This window comes from Bombus terrestris, chromosome 14, assembly GCF_910591885.1.
Source record: "Bombus terrestris chromosome 14, iyBomTerr1.2, whole genome shotgun sequence".
Lineage (NCBI taxonomy): Eukaryota > Metazoa > Arthropoda > Insecta > Hymenoptera > Apidae > Bombus > Bombus terrestris.
The window spans coordinates 2911670-2938484 of record NC_063282.1 but is presented as its reverse complement, the minus strand read 5'-3'; the positions used below and the strand labels follow the sequence as shown (position 1 = coordinate 2938484).

At 37.0% G+C, this 26815-nt stretch overlaps 2 protein-coding genes across 2 annotated transcripts; both read left to right on the top strand.

Moving 5' to 3' along the window:
* Positions 1-10077: 10077 nt before the first annotated feature.
* On the top strand, positions 10078-19891 carry LOC100648487 (enhancer of split mgamma protein). Its single transcript, XM_003400499.4, has 5 exons — positions 10078-10671; positions 11225-11329; positions 11572-11661; positions 16905-17180; positions 17901-19891. Exons 2-5 carry the CDS (start codon positions 11276-11278, stop codon positions 18258-18260), a joined length of 780 nt encoding a protein of 259 aa, XP_003400547.2. The 5' UTR covers positions 10078-10671; positions 11225-11275; the 3' UTR covers positions 18261-19891.
* A 505-nt stretch (positions 19892-20396) lies between these two features.
* On the top strand, positions 20397-26475 carry LOC100648607 (phenoloxidase 1). The gene is made up of 9 exons (XM_048411641.1): positions 20397-20782; positions 21162-21354; positions 21854-22077; positions 22261-22463; positions 23769-24186; positions 24542-24670; positions 24794-25118; positions 25380-25609; positions 26028-26475. Exons 1-9 carry the CDS (start codon positions 20672-20674, stop codon positions 26271-26273), a joined length of 2079 nt encoding a protein of 692 aa, XP_048267598.1. The 5' UTR covers positions 20397-20671; the 3' UTR covers positions 26274-26475.
* Positions 26476-26815: the final 340 nt, after the last annotated feature.

Sequence of the window (26815 nt, the reverse complement as noted above, 5' to 3'; positions counted from 1 at the left end):
TGAATATAATTTGTTCGTACGAATCTACCGAAAGTAGGTATTCTCTGGTTCTGCAGGTCGGATTGAAGCTTCGTTAAAAACATTATGGTCGCTTTCCCTGCGTATCTTTATTTCGTCGTGTTTCACAGGACACGTTTATGCCGCGTAGTTACACGGAAATTTATTGCTTGTATTTTTATATACAAGTACGTTCTCTGGTAACGAACATACGCGATCTGGTAACCCAGAGAGTCGCGTACACGTAATGTTTGTCCGAGGAACTTCTTGCCGGGCCGTGGTTAAACAAGCACATGCTGTACGTAAGTTAACAGTTCACCGGGTATCATGATTTTAAAGATAAATTTTTATGAGAACTCGCAGTATCGTTAATATTAAATCGGTGAAAAGTAAAATATAAGTTCTGTTTGAAAATGAAGTACGTATGGTAATAACAATAATTTATTTCTGTCTCCTTTGAAATTTAGGTCGATCTCCTTATAATATACTTATGATGTACTGTTAGGTTCTTTCGGTTCTGTGAAAAGTTATTCGGTAGAAAGTTGTTGCATTTTTATGAGCATTAAGAAGGACTACGGCATTTTTACTTATTTTTATAGACTACGCCTGTCTAAACTTCAGCTGGTCGCACCAATACCTGCCACAAGGTCAATTGCTCTTCGACAATTAGTGAAATATATTTTCTGGTCACCCAGTAGATATGTAATAGTCAGATACATATGTATAAAAGCGCTGAGCAAGCGTGGAATTTCAACCATCAATAACCAAACTGTAGGGAATTTATAGCCGGCAGCCGCGTGAAAACCATATAGGATACGAGTAATTACGAAAGTAGTACAATACAGATCACACATCTGTTAAAGAGTAACGGAAGTAACATCAGTTATAACCCTTATGAGGCTGATACACCTACTTGTTAAGAAATTTCACTCGGTTCGAAAACCGTAATAAGATGATGAGAGAAAGAGAACATTTTATTTCCAATAAGCTCGACTAACTACAATTTTTCAGTGTGTAATCAAAATACATAGCAGTTGATTTCGAAACGAGCCAGACAATTAATGAACACCGATTTATTTCAAATCAGCGTTTATTTCATTTCTGCGAGGTTTCGATTGCTCGAATGTTAACAATCGTGCTGTTACATTAACAAGACCAGAACTACGATTCAATTTAGAATCTACTCTCTTGTTATTTTTTCTATTTGAATTTTACAAAACTCTGTCTACCATAAGTCGGAAATTAGATATCCTTTTTTCACAGTGAAACTACTACCAACCCTCGCACAGTACATACGCACCCTCGACACAACATCCTCCACTCGACACATTTAGGTTCAATGTCCTTGAAACATCGCTCAACAAATCATCAACCTCGCCCATTCTCAAAACCTACCGAAACCAGGTCAAATTTAAAACCATACCTGGCATGAACCCGAACCTTGCTTACCCAAAAGGCAATAAATTTTACGCATCCCACTAGCCAGAATGCTGGCTACGATAGAAAAGCGGCGCACTAAATCGGAGCCTAGGAGGACGCGTGCTTGCCACGGTACGCACGCGCTTCCTCACACGCGAGCGATCGAAAAAGAGAAAGAAAATAAGGAGGAATCGGTTGGCTCACTCGGTCGATCGCGAGAGAAGAACATCGTCGTCGTTCGAAAGAGAGAGGGAGGGGGTAAGAGGGCCCCTGTCGGAGGCTACCGTGAGAACGAGGCAAGGCCTCATGTCCCAGACGGACCCATCGACCGGCACGGGGTCCGACAGACAAAGAGAGAAAGAGAGGAGCAGAGCAGCACGCGAGGCCAACAACGGGAGGAAAGACAACGACAGGTCGGGCCCCGGCCACAGGGCAACCGTTCAGGACCCGTGCTCACGACAGAGACAACGACAGGCGCGAGCCCCACACGCGACTCGCACACGTCCAGGGCTCGAGCCGCGAGCAAACCGCCTTTTTTTCTTACTGGACTATACACAGTGTCATAGAATATGTGGCGGATTATTTGAGCCACCAATAAATATATATTATAAATAAGTAGACGTAGAAAAAGAATTGTTCATATTCCACGTATGTCGTAGAACAATTCCAATTCAACATTTTTCCTATCGCAAACGCGTTGAGGTGCATGGCGAACAAGGAAACAAGGAACGATCTGGAGATGACAATGGTGAAACGAAATTGTTGGATGCACTGACAAATGCATCAACATTAGCAGTTCTGTAACAAGTGGTTCAGAAATGCGAGCAACTTTTGAACATTCGCAAGTTGAAACAGTTTAAACCTTCGTATAGCTGTCCCACGCTAAAATGAATGGAGATAGATACGAGTCAAAGTATGTACAATCACCTTCGGATATTTGTAACTTCGTATTGACATATTCGTTTAGTGTTACTCATGGTCGATGGCAAATAAACGAGGAAGAGTTTTAAAAAACTCTGTGTCATTTGGTTTAGCTTGTGGACTTTAGAGCGACACACATGGAATGTGCGGAAGATGAAGAGAAGAAGATTCTTCGACTGATTCATCGATGCTAATACTCTTCTAGGGTAAAATCAAATTGTTCGCAATTCGTAAAATAAGCGTCAAATGACCATTTTGTTCGCGAACCTTTTTCATCGTTTTGATGACTAGGGTTGATTCTATAAAACATACCCCACACACATATTGTGACACCCTGTATAGTGCCTACTCTCTCTCCCTCGTTCCTGGGCACACGCGACCTCGTCTTCGCCGCTCTCCTTCTCACCTCACGTCCTTTCGTCTCTTTGTTCATGCTCCTCTCCTTCTCGCTGGAATGATTGATGTCGCTCCTTCTGGCACGACGCCAACCCAGACTTGCGATTAATTGCTACCGGGCTGCGATGTCGCGGAACCGTTCTGGCTACCTCCAAGGGGAATTCTTTCCGCGGAATTTAACAGTTTTTTTTTTCATTAGCCTGCTTGCGAGTTGGAGACCTGTGTATAAAATATGTACGCAAAGATACGAGACACGCTCGAGCGTAGGAATATTCATAACGTAAGGTGGGCTTATTTGAGTTAAAATAAGTAATTCACCTTGTATTCCCTTAAATTCTATTGCGAACAATTTTTAAGCGAAAAGTGGTTGATTCCTTGTTTGGTATATTGACGGTCCGATTCGCAATTTCTACGTGTTTCTATATCTGGAAATTAATAAAATCGCGGAGGAATTTGGAGGAATTTCGGAGGAAAAATTTTACCTTTTCACGAACATCAAAGGCATGTTGAACTTGAGGCAATTGAAATTTCGATAGATCTGTTTGTAGACTGAGGCAAAGGAACAGTAGCTACTGATCCGAGCTAAAGCCAGACCATTTTATTCATCTTGTAACACCACATGAGCTAAAGGACAATTCGAGTCATATTGTTATTTTGCCTCGGAGTATCAACATCTTTAGGACATACATAATGCAATAATAAATAAATTCCGGGCAAAACAACGTAGCTGCTACGTGCAGTCTCAGTCTCGAGCGATTTTATTAGCGATCAATACCTGTGTATTGAGACTTGTAAAGACTGTTCTTTAGCGAATCAGTTAGTACGAGCTCTGTATTTATTAATTATTTAAAAATATATTTGACGGTTCCAATATCTCGTCATTTAAACCACTCGACCAACCATCCTCTACAATTTCAAAGTCTCGCACCAATAAATCGAAGACTGAGAAAGATAATCGAACGGAAGTGAACAAAATGCATATTGCCAACGTTTTCTCACCTTACGCCAAAGTATCGCTGCAGTTCTTCAACGTATTATGTTTCCAATCCAAACGTCAGACTCATTGAGCCCTTTTCACGCGAACACTTTCACCAGTCGGGCAACAGTAAGCCATTTTACAATTATTTACCGGAACGTCCATTCGTGCTTATACCAGACAGCAATTCCTGCCATTCACATGTTTCAAAATGATTTACCTACCACGCGTATCCCCCCGAGGTGGAAAGGGCATCCGGATTCGCGTATTATAAAGTCTCGTACGAGGTCTTGGCCCCGCAATCAGTTGTAATAAAACATTAAAAAAAAAAAAGAAGGAAGAAGAGGGAAGAGAAGGAAAGAGAAGAAAAGAGGAAACCCGACTGCCACTTTTTACGTGCACGCGAGACTTCGCTCGTAAAATCGTTCGAGAGTTGGATCGGGGAGAAAGGAAACGAGCACCAATTTTTGCACCCATCCGTACTCGGGGAGTAAACTTTCGAAAGGTCCAAAGGACCAGCTCGAGCAACCAACGGCAGCGTCGAGTTTCGTTCATCTCATGCAGGAGATCTTGCCAAGAGAATTGACCAGTTGAAGCGATCAACGATATAAGCGATGAAAAATAAAACATCATTTTTTCGATAAGAAAGGATATACATTCCAGTTTATAAATTCTTCGGCCATTGGTATTTTTCTTCAAATTTCAGAAAATATTTTCCACGAAACAGAGATCGTTAAATTGAACGGAGGGTGTCAGATTTTCGATAAAAGTCTACGGTGCATAAATCTTCTTTATTTTATTTTAATTCAATCCTAATCCGATCCTAGCAACTAAAATTTAACCAATTCAACAAACTCGGCTAATATTTAATATAAAACTTACTTATAATTCCCTATGAAGAATTAATTGTAAGAAACACAAAAAGAAAACATTAGAAAATTTTGAGAGCTTCGTAAGCTTCAAACGAGTAATGTGCTTCTTGTATTCGACGTTAAACCGCCCTATGACGAAATATCTGCAACCTCGCGATATGAAATAGAACGATATTTTACTATCAAGACGATCTTAACGAAAAGCGTGCCTATAGAGCCTTATTTACATTTACAGCCTTAGTTACATGGAAAAGAATGATCGAAACAATTATCACGATAGAGAACAAAATGACAAATGGGAAGATTTCGGTTCCTATGTAAAACGCAAATTTATGACTTAATCTTGCCACGTGTTTGCTTTTTACAGAAATGAGACGAGAAAGGAAAGCGTCGAGTTAATTGAATTAATGCGACGCACATTCGTAACATTTATTTGCACACGTGCCTCCTTCAGCAATAACGTTGACGCCTTGCGAGCGATTACGAAACGCAAAGGTTTGCACATAACTCCTGTCACCGCGGGGAACAAAATTGACGGTGTAATTTCCATTGGAATTAAAATTCCTCTCAAGGCACACGCAATCGTGCAAATTAGTGAACAGACGTTTAACGTTCATGTCGATATATCAATGATAAGTATGATGAGGTGATCCGAATTTACTTTTTAGCGAATATTAACGACAGATAGGCTAATCGATAAGTGAAAATTGATGATTACGCACTTTACATTGAGCTTTAATGTCCGCTGAATATCTAATGAATATTCATCTGACGATGAATTTGAATTTGAGTCGTGTTTGAAAAGATTCGAATTTAGAAAAGTTCGAGTATTTGATTTTCAAAACGCCTGAAAGCTTGAGAATTTAACAAATTTTTAATTCACAATCTTCAGAATGTTTTGTTACTGAAGTAGATTATAGAAAAGATTATCACGAAAATGTATAGACGTTTACCCAGTGAGTGGTGAAAAATGAAACATATTTTTCTGTGAATGTTTTCCAAGAAAGGCCTATGCTCAAATTTAATAAAAAGATGCTTTGTAAGATAGGTAGATGTACAATGTTCATCTACGTACATACACGCATATGTATATATGTATATTTCCATGTGGTATTAAACATTTCAATCTTCACGCGCATTCCTAGAATCATATTTTAATTGAAGCTGATATTCTGTTGTAGACACTCGATCTTATCCTCTCCGTCTGCATTCATATTCACTAACTATTCATATCGAACTGTCATAAACTATAATACCATCGGCAGAGAAAATTGCTTCTTATGCGACACGTACATAAATTCTTAAAAATATATAAAAACTTGTAAAAATCCTTTACGAATAAATTATGAGCGCGATGCATGTTCAAAGCGATTTAAAATTTGACCGATATAACCATGGCCATTGTGTCTAATAATAAACTAAAATATAAATAATAAAATAATAAAATGTAGTAATAAAACGTACAATATAAATCTAATAGTTTTCTATTAGGTAAATGTCCAATTACTTTAGCGAGTCACCGTGTATTATTTAAATAATCATTTTTAAATTATCTCATTCAGATAATACTCAAGTTTGCTCCTAAATGGAAAAAAGCTATGTACAAATATCTTAGGCAACCACTGTGTTTCATTTCAATAAATATCTATCCTTTCTAAAACATCGTTTCTAAAATATCTTATTTAAACAACAGCCAAGTTTGCGCTTAAATTGAGACACATAAGACACATAGGGAATGTAAGAGACAAGCTCCCTTTGTATTCGCCGATTCACCGGTTCGTCAGCAAACGCACGCCTGTCAATATGAACACGTAACGTCTTTTATAAGAATGACTGACACTCTCGGTCTCTCTGTTGCTCTGCCAGCTCCATTGACGGCACCATGGCATCAAAGATCGGACACGGATCGCAAACATTCGCACGCTTCGACCGCGAGCCCGTACTTTCCGCTCGGTGATAACGGTCTGCGTGGTGGCACAAACGATAAACGCTCGCGATAACTGCGCCCACGATACCGCACGGGGCTTTTGATGCCCCGGTGACATCATTAATTATTGTTTTCCTTCCTGGTATTCCGCCATGTACGTCGGAAAGTCACACGAGAACTGTGAGAGCAGCCAGAAGATCGGCCCCGTTGTTTCGATTGATAGGAAATCTGGCGAAACTGTTGCGCGTTAGTTCGACGCGTATAAAATATCGCTTTGCTGAAATCTATCGACATTTACGTGCCAATCTGATCGACTCTATCTTTTGTTTTATTATCCATACAAGTAATTAATATTCAATATCTTAAGAAATTATAAGGTAGAACTACTGGTTTTTATATTGTTGATAAAAGAGGTTTTACATAAATTCTGTGTATTTTGTAATTTAATGTTAAAATGGTTTAGATTAAAAGCATCAAGACATCGTTAGTATACAAGACTTTCATGTAATTTTCTTATAGGAGAATAAATTTGAATAAAATGGGTACCTGGAAATCGAACATGAATTTGCAACACTTAAGGGAGGCTATAGACCATAGGAAGGTTCCTGTATAACGTTTAGACAATTTTCTTATTTTCATAAACGAAGAAATTGTAACAATTCTATTGAATAAATATTTTGATCGAAATATCGTCTTATCATTCGTTAAACACATCGTTAAATATTTAGCAAAAGAATGTTTGCCGTTCTTTACAACATACAGCTGAATATTTTTCTTTAAAAATTAATTAGTACATTTAAAAAGCAAAACACATGGAAGAAATATCTCGTATAAAATCGTATTTTTACCAAGATACATTTCCATCGTCTTTCGTCGGCTTCTCGATAATATCCGTGTTCACATTTCTTCCCATTCGACTCGTTAAATCCTGGGAATTGTTGCAAATGCTAATTGCGGTGCTTTCACCCCTGTAACGATGAATCCGTTCGTCTTAAATTACTTTTGTTGACACGAAACCTTTCTCGTTCGTGAACATTCGCATGCATAATGCAACGGACGAAAATGATTTCGTGAAGCGAATGTGCCGATATTTACATTGATTATCTTTTTTCAAGTATAATCTAAGATGTGGGGAAAGGGGCAACGTTTAAAAAGAAAAGGCCCTTTTAACTTATTCTTTCAGATCGTTTCGATATTAGCGCACCTGTTTATTTACATTTCCAATTCGTGCTTTAATTAACCGGCCTTTTCTTAACGAACTAGCCGCGAGAAAAAGGGGAAAAGAAGGATTTATCCACGTGATTATCAAGTGCAAGAAATCGTCAAATTACGCTTGGCCAATAAAAAGCCTGCTATTCCAAATTTAATTTCACTTGACATTTAATATAAATAAATTTAATATAAAATAGTAAATAAAAAAATAATTGAATTTAATATAATTAACGAACTGTTCTTTTTATAAAAATCAAAATCTAAGAAAATTATATGAAAAATAAAAATACGTATGTATTTCTCAGATTTTAACAGAAACAAAATTAGGAAATTGTTAAAGAGTAAAGAAGGTTACTAAACGAAACTCACTAGTCTGATAAACATATATTATTAATCGTTTATTAAAGCGATTACCAAAGTGGATCGCCAACAAATAATCAAACGTTTCGAAAAGCTGACACTTCCATAAAATTCTGACAAGTCGTCAACGCGCGAACAAACTTTATCTTCTTTCCACTCTCTCGTTTAGGGCGAATCGCTCGAACGTTCCGTGTCGAAGGCAACGAGTGGACAGCTATATCTGCGTAATTCACGTGGCTACAGATATTTGGTCGAGTTGACAAGAGATAATGTTAATGGGGGATTCGTCTGGTGGTTTATCAAACCTTCAAGAGGCTGGCTCAAAAATCTATAAAAATTCGATAAACCAACCATGCTTCTGAGAAGCTTCATGCAGGTTTTTTACGAGTTCCGTCGAAGTATCACAGCTGTTTATATCGATTCTTCGTTTTAGCTCTTCTCTTCTCTTCCTATGAAATTTCAACGAATAACTGAGGTTTCCTATAGCAATGCCAATTTCTTTTCAAACCACTTTTAAGCATTCTTCTATCTATCTTAAGCATCGTAATATAATTACCATTTACATGTTACATAATTAACTTGCTCTTAACAAACTCGTTCGAATGTCATGAAATGTCAACGACTTAAAAACGGCGGAATCACGATGAAAGAAAAACTGGAACGTTATGTCACTGGTAAAAATTGATATCGAGCAGCTGAGACGTTGTGAATTATTATACCATTTTCTCACACACTTTGTGTATCTCTTCTGTATGTAGCGAAGTAGTGTGAAAGGCGTTAATTAATGACAAAAATTGTGTTACGCTCGTATTCGGAATCGCAATGCGAATCTTAAAGAGGAATCCTTAAAGAACGATTCGGAGCACGTTGATTACATTCGGCAGCAGTTTATTTTGCAGTAATTGCTAAATAAAATAAAGTTTCTCAAACAGAGAATATAAAAAGGTGTCTCATTTTCATTTAATGGAAGTGTTCGAGACGTGTTCGAAACGATCTGTGGACACGTTCAGTAGCTTTAACTGCAGCTTACAATGTATTGAACATTTCTTATTAGCCCATGTAGGGATGCCAGCTTTCGGCTGTTCATTAACATTAATGGCGTTGTTTCGGCTAAAATATCTTTCTCTTGCTAAATAAAAATCATCTCTATACGCTTGATCCTGATCATTTAGATATCGATAATTTAATCCGCTCTACTCATTGAGTTTACTTTTCTCTTACAGCCGATGCAACGTTAGTCTCGTTCGCTTTAGTGATTACATTAGTTCATCCTTACTTTCCTGCCTCGTCAGCTAACCTTTTCTATATTTAACATTTCTTTATTAATAGACGCGTGTTCCAAAGAAATTGTAATTTTCATTTCCTTCGCGATCTCGCAACTCGAGGAAATAATTATAATTATAGCGTTGATGAAGATTCGTTACCCTAACTAGTTATTAATTATACTAGAAATAGCACAATTTCCTTTCTCAATGTTCCTCTTAGGCGCAAAGTATTTTATCTGCAAGTATTCTACACACCAGATTTTGCTATACGATAAAGGTAATTCCAGCAACATAATCTCCTGTATTATTTTATTTAAAACACAGCGAAGCGCGTGTTTCCCCTAAAAGATCAGTAGCTCGCGAATAATTAGACTCATCGAAGAAAACTCTCGTCGATCTTCTGTTAACTGTATGAGGTGATTTGTTATACGTGTTGGTTGGTTTATTAAAGAGACGAGCGAGGAATTCGTAATTGCGTTATTTATATTAAAATCACTTTAAGTACAAGTACAGAGATGCCGGTCGTAATCGTCGCTCGCTCGATGCTACTGTTCGCTACTACACGCTCGCTGTTCGATCGTGTGGCTTGCTATAATCATCGTGCTAGAGAGTATGTTCGTTCATTTGTATCGATCGGTGGTTCTACGAAAAGTTCAAATGTAAGTCCAGTCGAAGATTACAAATAACGATGATAATGTTTCGTCCAGAGTTTGTTTGCCTTCGAACCAAACAAGCCAAAACAACGTTGGTATTCCAAGGCACAAGAATACGAGTCTCTCCAGATTCGCATCTTGCGTTGACTCATGTGCCGCTACAGACGTAATGACAATTTTCCTAATTGGTTCACGGATCGAAATAACCCTAACTGATCTACAGTCTGTTTCTTCTGCGCAATGCTTGGTTAAAGGCGCGCAACATCCACAGCGATGATCGAATCGAGATCCAAACAAGTTCCAAGAGCGTCGGGACGCCCATCGTGCGTCAAGGTGTAGGTGCAACACAATCAAAGCATTTAGAGCGACCTTCTGGCTGAGAAGTAGCTTCTGCAGAGGGTTCCAAGTTGGTGAGGGTAGCGGCTGCTTGAATGGCAGCGGAGAGTCAGTTTCTCTAGAGACAGCACGCGGTGCGTTCGCTTCTAGTGTCAGTGAATTTCACTCTCTATTTGTCAGGATTCAGTGTCACGTTTCTGACGTTCACGTGCGTGGAAAATGTCGATAAGGCTTCGAGTTTGAACAGTTTAATTACACTTAGGCATGTATCGCTGTTGTCCATGACGTTTGTTGCTTCGCAGGATTTATGATATTGGAAGTGTATTATAAATAAAAGGTAAGTCGATTGTCTTGTTAAAGATAAGAATGAAAGCGTCAATATTATTTGCACCGAGCGATTATTATATGTACTGTAATATTTTTTCATTTTTTCCTTTTTTGCTTTTGTTTCTTTTTCTTTTTTTAAATAGAATTTAAAGAATTTTGATCGCTACGTTTGGACTTGAAAATAAGGGTAGTTACTGTGAGACAGAGTGGTAGCTTTCGATCGCTAAAGCGACCAATTACGTGACTGTTACAAATTGTCGATTTTATTAGAAAATATTTATCAATGTCAGAATTATAAATCTGCAATTTATAATCAACGTGTTACGACGACAATTTTACGTAATTGTTATTTCTATTTCGATAAAAGGGAATATTAATTTTTCCATGAAAACGTTCAGGTTTTTATTAATTGGAAAAAATAAAATATCTAGAACTTGCCATTTAAGGAAAGTTAAAAAGTATAGGTATCAGCAAGATTATGTTTGTTTCTTGGACTTTCATTATTTGCTACGTGTTCATTAAATATTTATATTTCAAGATACATAAATTTCTTTGCCAATCAGGTGCGAAGTACTTGTGTTTGTCAAGTCTGAAGAGATAGAGCAGCTCGTGCAATGATGTCATACGAATACCCTCATCCGGTTTCCAAGACCTATCGATACAAAAAAGTGAGTAAGATAAATTAAAAGTGCAAGGGCGAGAACAATCTTTGTTTCACACCGCTCCAATACCACGACAAAACTTTCTATCTTCCGCTTCGTAGAACAATTAGAGATTTTATTCGTAAAAGAAGTTTAATAATTTATTTAACGTTAAATTTAAATAATTTATTTAACGTTATAACGTCTTGGCTATCTAAACTTTCTTCGCTATTAAAGTTTAATTAATATTGTTCTTTTATTTAAATCAGATAACGAAACCTCTGTTGGAAAGAAAACGACGGGCGCGAATAAACAAATGCCTCGATGAGTTGAAAAACCTTATGATAGATACTTTGGAGGTACGTATCTATGATTTTCTTACATTTACTTTTATTTTGTTACTGTATTTACGAATGAAATTTACGTAGAGATACTCGATTAATAAACTGTTTCGTTATAAACAATTCTGCCAGAGCTTCCAAGAAGAACTCTCCCATTTTTCACAAAATACTGCAACTTTAAAGACTCTTTTTAACAACACATCATATAACAATAACAAAACCTCCATTAACAAATGATCTTATAATTTGTAACTCGTAAAATTTCGTCTGTTTTACCACCAAATTGTCGATATCGCCTAAGAAAACCTAGCATAGGTGCTACTGAATGATAATCTACAAAATTTCATCAACAGCATGATTTGAGTTCCCCCCCCCCCCCAAAAAAAATTATCTTCAGAAGAAACTCACGTAGACTCGTACGTAATTACAATCAACAAGTTTCTACGATTTTGGAAAAAGTCTATAAATTCCACCGACTTCTTACTTTGGCTAAAAATCTTCCTTCTAAAACAACTTACAACCTATCGACATCGTTTACGCGAACATTACACGGTATCGTGAAAAAGCCCCTGCTGAGTTCTAGAAGCAATGGCAGAAATGTGATGTAAATATCAGTAAAACCATTGGACAGGCATTTGATCGGCTCTGGACGCGATACATTGGTCCAACGAGCACGTGCTATGCTTTTTTCCTCATCATCGTAGCGGGAGAAACCTTTGGAAGGAAGCCACGGTTTCTTGCTCGACTTACTGGCCGTGCTCGCGATACCACGTTTCCCCTCTGTAATTTCACGAGTCGCTCGCAGCAGGAAATGCATTCTCAAGCCGCAACTACGCGTGCAATCGATTTGGTGCTTAAATATTCCTAGACCGTGGGAACTGCTCGCTCGCTCGTTCGCCTCGCGGTGTCAAGTAAACACGCGACTTACTCGTAATTATGAAACCAGTAGTTAACGCTTCGACTGTGTTCATTACATTTAATACGTGGCGTAATTGCGATGTCTTCTAGCAGATAGCGGAACTTGCAGAGCTGACTATCGTCGATGAAGATGGAGAGATGCCATTGTATTAACCTGTTTCCTAGATAAGCGCCGTGTGAAATGATTAATCACCTTCTTTTTTTCTTTCCTATGAATAGTCATAGAATGGTGCTCTCTCTCTCTCTCTCTCTCTCTCTTTCTCTGTCTATATATTACCGTGAAATTGTTGAATTCAATAGAGATTCTTCAGTTTGTTGTCCCCTTTTTAAGATGGTCAGAGGAAATCTGTTGTATGTAGAGCGTGGAGTTTTCTGCGAATTGGTATTTGGACGAGCAAACGAACGAACGAGAGCTAAGTAAGAATTTGTTTCCCATCGATAAGAAGAATGTCACCATCAAGAAAGTATTTTAATTCCTCTTCGATAGTATTTAAATACGGATAAACGATATTTTATTAGATTCTCGAAAGGTAAAAATTATTATATAAATTATAGAAGAAGAGAAGCTTATTTCATCGCAAAGTGGTCGAATTTCCAATAGTTTTCTATTTCAGGCTCTACTTTCAAACCTTCTCGAGAAATTTACTTTTCATCGTAATGTTACACACATTGTTGCGATTTAAAAATTGCTCTGTGATCCTTCTCTAACAGTAAATGATATACCTGAACAATATTTCATTACAAAGTCTTACAAACGGGAGAAAAGAATTTTTCCCACTATATTTTTCTTTATTCTCTCCGCTTCAAGTCGATTTCCTGGAAAGATTTGCCTTTCAGATGAAATGAAAAGCTACAAATTTAACGCTCTTGTGACAGTTGGTACGCAACGATTTTGTCTAAGATACGCCGAGAGTCCTGTTCGCTTCAGTTCATCCGATTTTCGTATGGAATCGACGCGACGTTAGAACCGCGACGATAAATTTATAGAAAAATAAAACGTCATTTTACGAAGTGGTAATACCGGTGCAACAAGTTTGCTTAAAAACCTGCGCAAACCTACAGATTGCAATTTTGTAAACGTATCAAGCTGTTATCGGAATCGTACGAAAACACAGCATTCCTCTACATTGCCAACTTGATTACATTTTTATCGCGGATGAAAATTACTCGGCGTTTTACGCCGGTTCCAACAGAATCGCCCATGGAATAGCAAATATCGAGATCACGCCAAGGTTTAGCGATTTAATGATAGCTAATTATACGGTGGGGATACATCGACGCAGTTTCTACGCGAGACAGTCACCTTTTCAATTCAGGAGCACCTTATAAAACTTTCGTCCAATTAATTTCAGCATTTTTCATTTTAGACGAAAAATAGTTAATCGCAAGGCTATTATAGTCTTTTTATAACGAAGCGATATGAACGTTCAAGTGCAGTAGCGTTTCATTCAGCGAAGATTATGTACGGCCGTAAGGCTGATAATTCGAAGCCATACGAAACCGAAGAAGAATTAAATAAATAGATAGAATTAAATAAACCTTGGCATAGATGAAGAATATCAAGCTTCGAGAAAAAAGAAAAAAAAGAAAAAGAAATTGAAACGATATAGTAACGAAGTTCGCATAAGGAAATATCGAAGTTGAAAATGAAAGAAGACATTCGTAAATTATAGAAATATAAATATGGTAATTTGTCGAATAAATTAAGACTGTCTACCTACGATAAATAATTTCAAATGCGGCGGCAGTGTAGTTTCTGCCGTAGTCTTCCGCCATCTGTACAAGCACCCAGTAACTTTCACATGGGTTCTCATCTTTACCATTATACGATATTCTTTGAAGGAGGGAATTTTTTGCGAAACTTCTTCTTATAAAACAATTGCATACTTGTGCCTCGCAAGCCTTTGTGATTTTGTAATCTTGATATAATCATTTAGCTTCAGAAGAAATCGCTTAATTCGCCGTATACGTATATAATCGCAGCATTTTCAAAAAGAATTTCTCACAGTTTTCCTCTTGCTTTCCAAATAAATTCACTTCACGCAATCTCTTCGCGTAATTAGACTTCTTCCTTAAACATAGGACGACCAGGACCTGATTTATTCGTAAAGTTCATTTGTCGATTAACACGAGCCGGTTACAATTTCATCTCCATCGGTGAGACGAAAGTTCAGAAGCTTATCGGTTTGTCATACTTGATATTATTTAGAGATGATATCGCCAGGGCAATCAGATTCCTTCATCGTTCCAGCGAATCACGAAGCGTGAACTCTCCACGCTCAGACGCCTACGTTACGCCATTGAAATTCAAATTCGTCTCGGTTCTTCTGTCGGAATGATCGCGTTAAACAAATACACGTGGCTTTTTACATTCGATCGTGAGATAGCTGCCCGTTTCTGATAATGGATTATATCTTCGCTAGTCTATCAAAGGCTCCTCGGAGCGGCAAAAGTCTGGGAAAAGGCTGTGGAACTGGAATAACTTATAAAATGCCACTAAACCAAGCGGTAGAGTTGAATGAAAATTCTTTCAAGTTTTCCATGCGTATCGAATGACAGCGGAGGAAAGAAAAACGAGCATTTGGTCAAATTATCGCATATAATTGAATCGAACGAACGATTTCTTCTCCCACTACGTTTTTATTTACTCGTCGAATAAAACTCTGTCCGGTTTTTATCTCTTTCTATCGAAAATTATTCATCGGTGAGAACGTAATTCGATGATTTACAATCCGCCTCGTGGGAACTTTCTTGTCGATCGTAAACCTTGTCATTAAATCTCTTGGAAGATAATCGCTTCGTTTAGCTTCCACGAGACACTGTTGATATATAAAGCGTTCGTTCTTCGAAATCAACGTGGTCCCACAATCGGAGCGTTTAAGGATCTCCTCTGTAATAATATCAGCACTTTTGGTAATCTCCTTTGGACGATGATGGATGATGATGGTTCGAATACCAAATGGAAGATTCATCATGGAAAGAACAGGTATATCGAATAATAAATGAGAAAGCAAAAATTACTGCTTCGATTTTCATTCACCGTGTTCACGGTACCGTTTCCTCTGCCTTGTTAATTCACTTCACATATCACTGATAAATTTCGAGCAAAATTCTTCCTGCTACCTGCGTAATTATATCTTACGGATACCTGAAATCTCGTACTAACTTTCAAATGTTTATTACTCTGAACGTGATTTATTCCGAGCATCAACTCTTTTATTGAATATACTCGAAACGCGATTTCTATTTCGGATACTGCAAAACTGATCGTTTCTTTAATTTAATCAGTTTCGTAATTGTGCAGAGAAAGCCAGATGAAATTACGCAGACTGGTCGATTTAATATCGTATATTATATTATTAATTGATAAATTATTAGCGAAAATGATCGTGAAGTTCGTTTAATCAGATGTCAATTAAAATTTCGTCCCGATAAACGCAATTCCACTGTATCGCACCTACTTCTATATTACCCAAACTTGACAAAAGTCGAATAAATTTTCACAGCGGTAAAATAAAAAGTATTAACTTACCAACTCTTAACTTGTCAATTTACCAAAAATTAACGCCATTAATTGATAAATTATAGCGAGAGGCGAGCCAAAAAACACAATTCGCAATTCAACTGGACGATCCTACCGTGTTGCAATATTCCCTTGATTTTTATCCTGTCGAATGAAATTGTAAGGTATCGCAAGGATATTGCACGTACATTATCCTATTATATGCGAGCTCTTAACTTGTAAATTTACCAAAAATTAACGCCGTTAATCGATAAATTATAGCGAGAGGCGAGCCAAAAAACACAATTCGCAATTCAACTGGACGATCCTACCGTGTTGCAATATTCCCTTGATTTTTATCCTGTCGAATGAAATTGTAAGGTATCGCAAGGATATTGCACGTACATTATCCTATTATATGCGAGCTCTTAACTTGTAAATTTACCAAAAATTAACGCCGTTAATCGATAAATTATAGCGAGAGGCGAGCCAAAAAACACAATTCGCAATTCAACTGGACGATCCTACCGTGTTGTAACATTCCCTTGATTTTTATCCGGTCGAATGAAATTGTAAAATATCGAAACGAGAAGGATATTGCACGTACATTATCCTATTATATGCGAACCCTTAACTTGTCAATTTATTAATATCGTTAATTGGCGAATTACCTCTAAAGCCGATCCAACGGTTCGTTTAACCAGACGCTAATTAAAATTTCGTCCCAGTAAGTGGACTGTATCCACTGTATCGTATTTCTTCATAATCAAAAGAACGTTCATGAGCTTAGCTCGGCCGGTATACGGTTCAAACGGAACCTGAAAGGATTTATCGATTGCAGACGGAGGGGGAGGACATCAGCAAGTTGGAGAAAGCGGACATTCTGGAGCTGACGGTGCGCCATTTACAAAGGCTACAGGGCTCGCGATCTTCTGGATTGTCGGGCACGATTACGAAGAACGAAGAGGCATCGGCCGAAAGTCGATGGCTGTCCGGTTTCGGGCATTGCGCAGCTGAGGCGTACAGATTTCTCTCTGCGGTTCCAGGTGAAGGCGCGGAAAGGTTAGCGAGACACCTCGCAGCTGGCCTTCAAAAGAGCCGGCAAACGAATTCGACGGTAATTATCTCATCATCGATGATCGGAAGACAATAAGGCGAAAGTGGCCAGACCCGTGAACATCACCGGATAATTCATCGTTCTTCTCACCGAGATTGACACCATCGCGTGTCCTGTTTCAATTTTTTTTCCACGTGTGCGTGTTACTTTGCCTGCCGGTCAGATGAAATTGCACGATCGGCCAGCTTTGTAACTTGTCACTCTATGTAATTTCCCTGTGATTAAGCTTATTCCGAAAAATCGTGTCAGCTGTAACACGTTTATTTCGCTTCTTTTTCGCCTCAAATTTCGTCGATATATTCTTACACCATCTAAGTATCACAGACGTGTATACAGTTCCGTTCAAACGTAAGGAGCATAAAAAAATATGCTATCAATTCGATTTTCTAAAATTGAAATTACTTTTAATTATATTTTCAAAATACATCTCGTTTGTTTGTATTGAGTTGGCAACTAAGTGATCACTAACGCGATATTAATAATGTGATTAATTAAGTGCCATTATCACCTAATGACAAAATCCGCAATCACTCAGTTGCCAATCCAATAGATCGCATTTCATTCTTCGTCGTTGATCTCGTATATTTTGTTCGAGAAAAATATCTTGCGACATTCTTTCATAACTTTGTCAATTTTGTAGACGGAAAATTACTTATACTCTTTGCTGTACTTGCAATTTTGTAAACTAATTTATTACGTTGATTTTAATGTTTGCAACAGCTGAAAACGAGCATGTTAACCCAAACTTTGGCAAGTCTGGATCTCACTGCTGACATACTGGCACCTTTGATTACAAATTCCGCTAGGGAGAACGTCCAAGTGACGTCTTCCAATCAAAACGCAATGGCGTGTCGCGGAGTAATACGCGAAAGAATCGCCTTGAATATTTCACCTGAATGCGACACCACGCTGACCTTGGAAAATAAGGAAAAATTGAATACGAGATGCCACTCTCACGCGAAAGACTTCACGGAGGAACGAGTGGCGAAGAGAGTCAAAACGGAAGTCAAAGTCGAAGACGACGAAGAAATTGACGTGGAACGCGTTGATGAAGCTGATCCTATGTGGCGGCCTTGGTAGTTTTAATAAAACTATACATTTACAGTTCTCTTAATTTATATTAAAGTTATGTAAATATAAAGTTGCAGGATGCGTCATTACTATAGCTTTAAAAGACGTTTGTTAAGTTTATATTTACACTAGTATTAGTACAGTTTTACTTAACTAACAATTTGCTGTTTAGGTTGTTGGGAAACCGGGAAATGACTTGGCTTTGTTTCAGTATGTGGTTGGCGTTAATAATTAAGTAGTTGGTCGAATATCGTAAACAATTTTACGTTATCTTATTCTGACTGATCAATTTTATACAAATTTCATTACTTTCGATATTTTCACATTGTGAGTGATATAGTTATACATATACAAAACTATAGCGAATGTTAACAACATATTCCAAGCAGAGCCAAAATGAAAATTTACAATTTTGAGATTGTATATATTTTCGAACTATTTAATGCGTTTAAGAATTTATTTAGAGACTAAGGTATTTTTTGTGTTATCAAGGTAGTTTAACAAAGTAATTTAGCTTTTTACCGAGTAAAAATATTAATTATTCTATGTTGAATCTTGTTTGCTCGAGACATACTTCAATATTACTTCCTATTCATCTTTACTACATTATCTGTACTGTTACGTTGTTTACTAGTATGTCACGAATCTTTTATTACACTGATAAATTAATGTTAGTTTGTATAATTTATTTCTGATATTAATATATTAAAAATATATTTAATGCGAAACATTGTATCGTTACGAATAATCGATCTCATTGTTTAGAATATAATTTGCAATGCACACGATAATGATTTATGGACGGATAAATTAATTTTCCTATTATTCAGGACTATCTTTTACATGAAACTTTTACAAGGACATTAGAGAAATTGTATCCTAAATAAGGAAAATAATTAATTCCATACTATTTAAAGTGAAACGTAATAACGTTTGTACGAGGAGAAAGTATTCTATCTGAAGAAAAAATGTCATATTTTTTAAAACATAATCTAAAAATATTTATAAGCATTACTATTTTTATTAATTCGTGAACGATAAAAAAATTTCTAATTTCTATTTTGTACCTTTTCGATCTGAGGGATACAACGTGCTTAAGACACGTACGTATGCACATTGTGATAAATAACATATAATTATGATGATTTTTTTAATGTTTAAGAAAGTCTAAGGTAGAAATGTTTATGAAGTACACAGATTTATCAAAAAATAATTACCGTTATAATAATATCATTCTATTTAAGAAATAGGTAATATATTTATGTTTCCATTTATAGATAAGTCTTTTAATATCCTATTCATTAATTATCTGCTATTAGATACTCTTGTCTTTCAATTACGAGTAACGATTAATTAATATTTCGCAAGAAAATGTTTCAAGGCTGATGTGGACCTTTAAACAGAAATTTTAATGTACAATTGTGATAAATCTTTTTGGTACTTGGCTTTAATGTAATTAATATATCACATGTTAAATATTCCTACTCTTAGGTAATAACTATAATAGTACCTATGTTATCATGTAACAATAAAATGTCCATAAGAAATGGTCTTCCTACACGAAACGATAGGGGCAATAAATTAAAACAAAATCACCTTGTGAATAAAAGATATCAGAAATACATATTTATATAATTCTATCAAGCTTTTCGATTCATTTCGATCCAATTGTGCCCTTTAACGTTAAGAAATTCTACAAGTCTGAGAAAATTAAACTATAGTTCAAGATTCGATGAAAGTTTTTCATGCAACATTGAAAGTATTTTTTATTCGATGAAATAAATTTCGTAACAAACCATCATCGAAACCACGTGTCATTTTTGCTTCTACAAAATTCAACTCAAACGCATCGTATCATCGCCATTTACATCTACGATACTATATTAATTTGTTATCGTGTTCGTATAATATATATTTGAAGTATGATTACAACTAAATACAAAAAAAATATCTCTAATCTAGTTGTAAACGTCTAAGACTAATCGCGATCCATTTCCTTCAAAAACAGGAAAAACGGGATTTCTACGGTCAAGAGCAACAGCGTATTAATATCTATTACTGGACAGTACAGATCTGTGTGGGAAATCTTGCGGTTTTTAACGAAACCATCGTATCCTCTCGAGCTTCTATATAAAGCTACAACTGACTGCAATCATCAACAGTTTCTAGCACAGAGGCGTTAGTCATTCGAGTCGTGACATTTTTCCTCTACTTTTCCTCTATTCGATCGTCCATAGTAATCGAAGTTCTCCGCGAGTTTGACCATTTCTTTCCACAAGTTTGACCATTTCGTTAAATACTTGTTACGCGACAAATTCATAGAAAACGTATATCGGCTAAAGTGCGGCGCGTAAAATTGCCATTAGTTGCGTTTGTTTCGTTTTTCTCACCATTGTTTAATCCTAAAATTGCTAGTTAAAATGTCGACCGATAAATCCGGTATTTTGTATCTATTTGACCGACCTGCCGAACCAGTTTACGTACCTAAAGGCGAAGATAAAGTCGCCTTTGATATTCCAGCCGCTTATTTGGTAAGTACTACTTTTTATCGGATTATCCGTTATTTTTAAATTATCCAAACGATAAGTAATAATATCTCGTTCGCGTGATTGGCAAATATCCGATTGTTAGTTTGTTTCTGTGTCTTAAATAAGTCTCGTGACAACGATGTCACAATGATTACACATATGAATTTTATGGACTAGAAAAACGCGGTGAAATACCATCAAAATCAAATGGTTTCATTTCTATTCTTATAACGAAAGAATTGGTATAGATTTGAATGATAATTCCTATTATCTTTCCTTGATACGTGCATTTCGAAAAATATTGCCACAGATAGCTTAAATTAGAAATAACTCATAGAATTTACTTTTCTTTTCATGATTTTGTTTCCGATCATCTACATAGCCGGACAGATATCGTCCTGTTGCTACTCAAGTGTTCAATCGGTTCGGCGAGGATACGGATTCGAAAATTCAAGTGAAGCAGATTACTCTTCCCGATCTTACTATCCCGATGCAACTTGGACGTCAACAGCCATTTTCGCTGTTTATTCCAGCGCATCGAAGAATAGCTACCCGGTTAATTGACATTTTCATGGGTATGTTTCACTGTTTCACCGTTTCTTCATTTCTATAGTTTCTTATTTTCTTGCGTATAATTTTTCAAACGAAGCTCAAGAGTCGTGTATTTCCTTAATTACTATTAAATACTAGTTAAATACTAATAAATACTAATTAAATACTAGCAAGTCTTCTTCAGAATGAAATTTAAAGTGCGAAACTGTTTATTCGCTAAAACGAAATTGTAACTTTTGGGAAAATGACAACTGTCCGCAAATCGGTGCGTACGGCCCAAAAAGAGAAAATATTCGTACGACGTGCGAAAGATCGCGCGTTTAAAGAAACAAAGTTCATCCAGTATAATTGACACTCGTTTAATTTCGATTGTTAATTAAACCGCAAAATTCTCATTTAGAATTTACAATTCGAAATTTACGTTCGAAATTCATTATCAGAGAAAATATTAACTAATGAAAATTAGTTCCTAATATTGTCGATATTTGTTTTAGTTTAATAGTTTTACACCTTACGTTGCAGGTATGCGGACGTACGACGACTTTCTGTCGGTTGCGGTTTATTGTCGAGACCATGTAAATCCAAACATGTTCATCTACGCATTATCAGTGGCGATACTTCATCGTCCTGACACGAAGGATCTGCCAGTACCTCCATTGACCGAAGTATTTCCGGACAAGTACATGGACAGTTCAATATTTAGCCGGGCTAAAGAGGAAGCTAATCTGGTGCCCGAAGGTGCCAGGGTACGTGAAAGCAGACATGATTTTAACGAGCAATTGCGAATAACTGTTTGGACGTCAAAGTAAAATCGTCCTCATTTTTCACACTTTCCTGACTTTTTTGAGAGTTTCCGTAACAGTAAATAAATCCAATATTACTTACTTTTTTATTTTCTAACTCTAACTAAGTGTTTTTCTCACGTGTAGGTTCCAATCGAAATTCCAAGAGATTACACAGCATCGGATCTGGATGACGAGCATCGCGTCGCTTATTGGCGAGAAGATATCGGAATCAATCTTCATCATTGGCACTGGCACTTGGTATACCCGTTTGAGGGTGACATGCGCATTGTCAACAAGGATCGACGCGGAGAACTGTTTTACTACATGCACGAACAAATCATGGCAAGGTAAATGCATTCTTTTTTCCTTTTCATAAAACGTGTGAAGTCTTTAGAAACAAGTATTTAGAAATAAACGCTAAATAAAAACCTAAATGTATTTTTGAGTTCTTAGACTACAAGTTTACAAATATTGGTATCAGTGTTATGTTTAGACGAAAGGATCTTTTAATGTTTGATTTGCCTGCTATCGTTCCTATATCGAAAGATCATCGCAATTCTTTCCTCTTCTCAAGTTTCTCATTAATTTTGATCGTGTCGTTTAAAATGTCGGTTTCTAACGAGCTTATACAATTTAGAAGTTACGTGTGCACCTATGTGCAGTGTGGAAGATTAACAAGGAACGTTAGCTGCTTACAAAGGAATTACAAAGGATAGCGTGTTTTATTTCTCGCATTTAAAAAATCTAAAAGTAGCTACTATTTATTGTTAACTCAATGTTCTTATTCGTAATTTCAGCTTGTAACACTTCCGTTCATACCGACGTAGCGTTACATCCTCCAATTATATCTGACAATTGTAATGATGTAACCGATGCGATTGTATTTTTATGCATTCTCATAAAATGATTTATCGTTGGGAAGGTAAAAACTCAGTGTATCGAAGCTGCGAACATTGTCACTTAAAATAAGGACATTTCCAATGAGAAAATGTACATACTGTACGTATTGGGTTGGCAACTAAGTGAGTGCTGATTTTGTCATTAGGTGGTATTGACAAAATCCGCAATCACTTAGTTGCCAACCCAATATGAACCACGATATTGAATTTAATTTAAACTGATTAATATTCCATGCACGAGTGTATTTTCGCATTTTACATGGTTGCACCGAATCATTTTTGTCCACGCCCTACTTTGTTTTTACTAAATTACTGCAAACAACGTTAGCAAGAAAGTACTTCGCGTTTCATGCTATCGTTTTTCGTTCTCTTTCATCTTTATTTCCTTTTGTATATTACGATAGATATAGTTTTATATCTGTGTGCAATCAAATATCAAAAGAACGTAACTCAGATTTTCTCAACTTCTTGTCATCTCCATGAGCCGCTGTACCAGCAAAGTTGCTATGGTCCCTCAAATTTCATGCGTCAATCTTGCTCTTATCTCAGCGAACAAGAATTCGCAACGTTTCGAAAAGAAGCCTAACGCAAAATCGTAACACTGATTTGCCAATAAAGCTTGCTTCGTATTTGGTATGAAAACTGAAGGAAATTTTTAACGACAGAAAAAATTTAATCAGACCGGAAATGACCGAGCGAACGTAGAAGAGTTACATTCGTCATTGATAGATAATAAAAATACAACTTTTTCAGATACAATTGCGAACGCCTGTGCAATCGACTTGGACGAGTGAAGCGACTGCTGAATTGGCGCGAACCGATTCCGGAGGCTTATTTCCCAAAATTAGATTCTTTGGTTGCAAGCCGAACGTGGCCAGCTCGGCACAGCGGTGCTGTACTTCGTGACATCAATCGACAGGTTGATGAACTAGACTTCGACATCCAGGATCTGGAAAGGTGGCGCGATCGTATCTACGAAGCGATTCACACGGGATCTGTAGTTAATGCGAGGGGCGAAAGAATTCCATTGACCGAGAAAGATGGGATCAACGTGCTCGGAAACATCATGGAGGCTAGCGTTCTGTCTCCAAATCAGAACCTTTACGGCGATCTTCACAACTTTGGTCATGTCGCCATTTCTTACATCCATGATCCGGATCATCGGTATTTGGTAAGCACGTTTAGGATAATAATTCCTTCCTCGACGACTATAATTTCTTGCTATAATTTCTTGTTAAATAAAATCACAGCTTGAGTTTCATAATATTTCCAATATTTTTATCGCGTTGATTAAAATTATGCGAGCTAGCTTCTGTAGAGGAGGAATCGATGTGAGTGTTTCACGGTCAGCAGAAAATTTATCGCAGGAATAAGATAAAGCGCAATAATTTTTGTATTGTATTGTATCGTCATGCAGACAACCTTCCGTGGTTCATCTTCATTTCTCGTTTCTTCGTTCCTCGAAAGAGCAAACGCGTCAAGATTGCAGATTTGCATTGCCATTTTCTTTTCTCTTCTCTTCTTAGGAGACCTTCGGCGTTATGGGTGATTCGGCTACTGCTATGAGGGACCCCGTGTTTTACAGATGGCACGCCTTCGTTGACGACGTTTTCCAGGAACATAAAAACACATTGCCTCAATATACCGTGCAACAGGTATGAAATAATACTCATATTCATCGTATAATTAAAAACCATGACTTATTTCTTTTCGTTCGAACGAAGGCCAACTTATGTTCGACATAACGATACATCCAATTTAGTTTTCCTTCTTTACAGTTGGACTTCCCAGGTGTGGAAATAGCGGATGTCAAAGTGATGACTGATCAACAACAGAATGTTCTCAACACGTTCTGGACCAAGAGCGATGTAGATTTGTCGCGTGGACTCGATTTCACTCCGCGTGGCGCGGTGCTCGCTAGATTCACTCACTTGAATCACGCTGACTTCACGTACAAGATTGTTGTTAATAATCGCAACAAGGGAACGCTAAACGGCACTGTTCGCATCTTCATAGGTCCAAAGGAGGATGAGCGTGGTCTACCATTCACCTTTAGGCAGCAGAAGACTTTCATGATCGAAATGGACAAATTCACTACTATGCGTACGTTGCTGTATATTGTTAACTATATTTTTATTCTGATTTTATCTGCTTCCAATTGAATATGCCACTCGCTAAATTCCTTCAAATTTTGCCTCAGTTTCGTCGATATCGGATGCAGGTTTTTGAAAATATCCTGCTAATCTTTATTCCAATTTGTTATAGTCTTACAATCGAGATACGGTTCGTTATCTACGAATAACATAATTTTCCAATCTATTGTTGAAATGATACAATAACATTTCTTCGTACATTTGATCGCAGTCCGTCCCGGACAGAATATAATTGAACGCAAGTCAACGGAATCTTCTGTGACCATACCATTTGAACGAACTTTCCGCGATTTGAGCGAAAGGCCAGGAGGAGGTAGTACTTTGCAGCAGTTTAATTTCTGTGGATGCGGATGGCCGCATCACATGCTTGTACCAAAAGGCAGCAAGGAAGGTTTCCCCATGGAACTGTTCGTCATGGTGTCTGATTATAAGGATGACGCTGTGAGTACTGCTTGTCGTTATTTTATAAAGATAATTGAAAAAATGAAACGTCTAAGTAAATAGAAAATTGTTTTCCCCATGAAATGTTATTACGAGTATAGTACCTTCGATATTTCGCATAGATACGCACATTACGCGCATTCCGTGCATTTTTGCATCTTCAAATTTCACACAGACGCGTGAAAATCTACCATCTAATCGCGATTCGTAAAATTCTACTGAAATTTTCAAGTTGCATAATTCTATATTACATTCTATCGTTTATCCTTCTTGAGTGTGTATTTACAGAGACATAAGTTTGCAGAAGAATTCACAGTTTAATAAATTATCGTGCGAACAAACTATGGCATTAGAATTATAAGTAAGGAGAACAAAATTAATCGTAACTATAATCGTTTGTGTTGCTATAATCACGCAGGTCGAGCAAGATGAGCGAAGTAATTGCAAGGAAGCTGTGAGTTACTGTGGATTGAGAGACAAGAAGTATCCTGATGCACGTGCTATGGGATATCCATTCGATCGTCAACCACGTCCAGGCGTTGAAAATTTAGCTCAGTTCCTCACCGGAAACATGGCGGTAACTGAAGTAACAATTCGATTTTCCGACACGGTCGTACCTAGATCTAGATCCGGAAGTACAAGCAATAACTTAGCTTTTATGTAATCGTGCGCGTTTATGGATAGTAATTGTACCGTTCTGTTGATTATACCGATGGAAACGTAGAATGGCAATTGTTTAAAGGTTGAACTTTTTATTTTTTACTATTTTAGTTATACTTTTATATTATAAAACACCAAATGTAACGTGTAAGATGCAAAAATAAAAGGCAAAAAAAAAAAAAAGAAGAAGAATTTAAAAACACCTAGACACGTTTCTGTTGATTTTAATTACCTGTATCATATGTCATTAAAAAATAGTTATATTACATTCTGGAACTTGACACTCTGCTAACGCGTGCCATACGCAGTGAAAATAAAAGATACTATTAAACGAAACATATACTGGCTGGCAAAATTAAAAGATCAAAAAATTTTCAATAAAAGAATTATCGATCATTGTACTCTCATCATCTCGTAAAGAAAAATTGCACATTAATTTACTTGCGACTATTTTAAAACGTCAAAAGCTTTTACTTTCACCTTGGTAAATTAACTTTCGCAAATGCTTTTATACTAGCAAACTCCAAGTCCTAAAACCTTTACGAT

What these genes read in the sequence shown, in the direction of transcription:
- LOC100648487 (XM_003400499.4), top strand. Translation starts at nt 11,276, where the DNA reads ATGATGTCATACGAATACCCTCATCCGGTTTCCAAGACCTATCGATAC. An exon ending in TTATGATAGATACTTTGGAG is followed by an intron (nt 11,662 to 16,904) that starts GTACGTATCTAT and finishes TATCGATTGCAG; the next exon opens with ACGGAGGGGGAGGACATCAG. An exon ending in GCCGGCAAACGAATTCGACG is followed by an intron (nt 17,181 to 17,900) that starts GTAATTATCTCA and finishes TGTTTGCAACAG; the next exon opens with CTGAAAACGAGCATGTTAAC.
- LOC100648607 (XM_048411641.1), top strand. Translation starts at nt 20,672, where the DNA reads ATGTCGACCGATAAATCCGGTATTTTGTATCTATTTGACCGACCTGCC. An exon ending in CTCAATATACCGTGCAACAG is followed by an intron (nt 24,671 to 24,793) that starts GTATGAAATAAT and finishes CCTTCTTTACAG; the next exon opens with TTGGACTTCCCAGGTGTGGA. An exon ending in CTGATTATAAGGATGACGCT is followed by an intron (nt 25,610 to 26,027) that starts GTGAGTACTGCT and finishes ATAATCACGCAG; the next exon opens with GTCGAGCAAGATGAGCGAAG.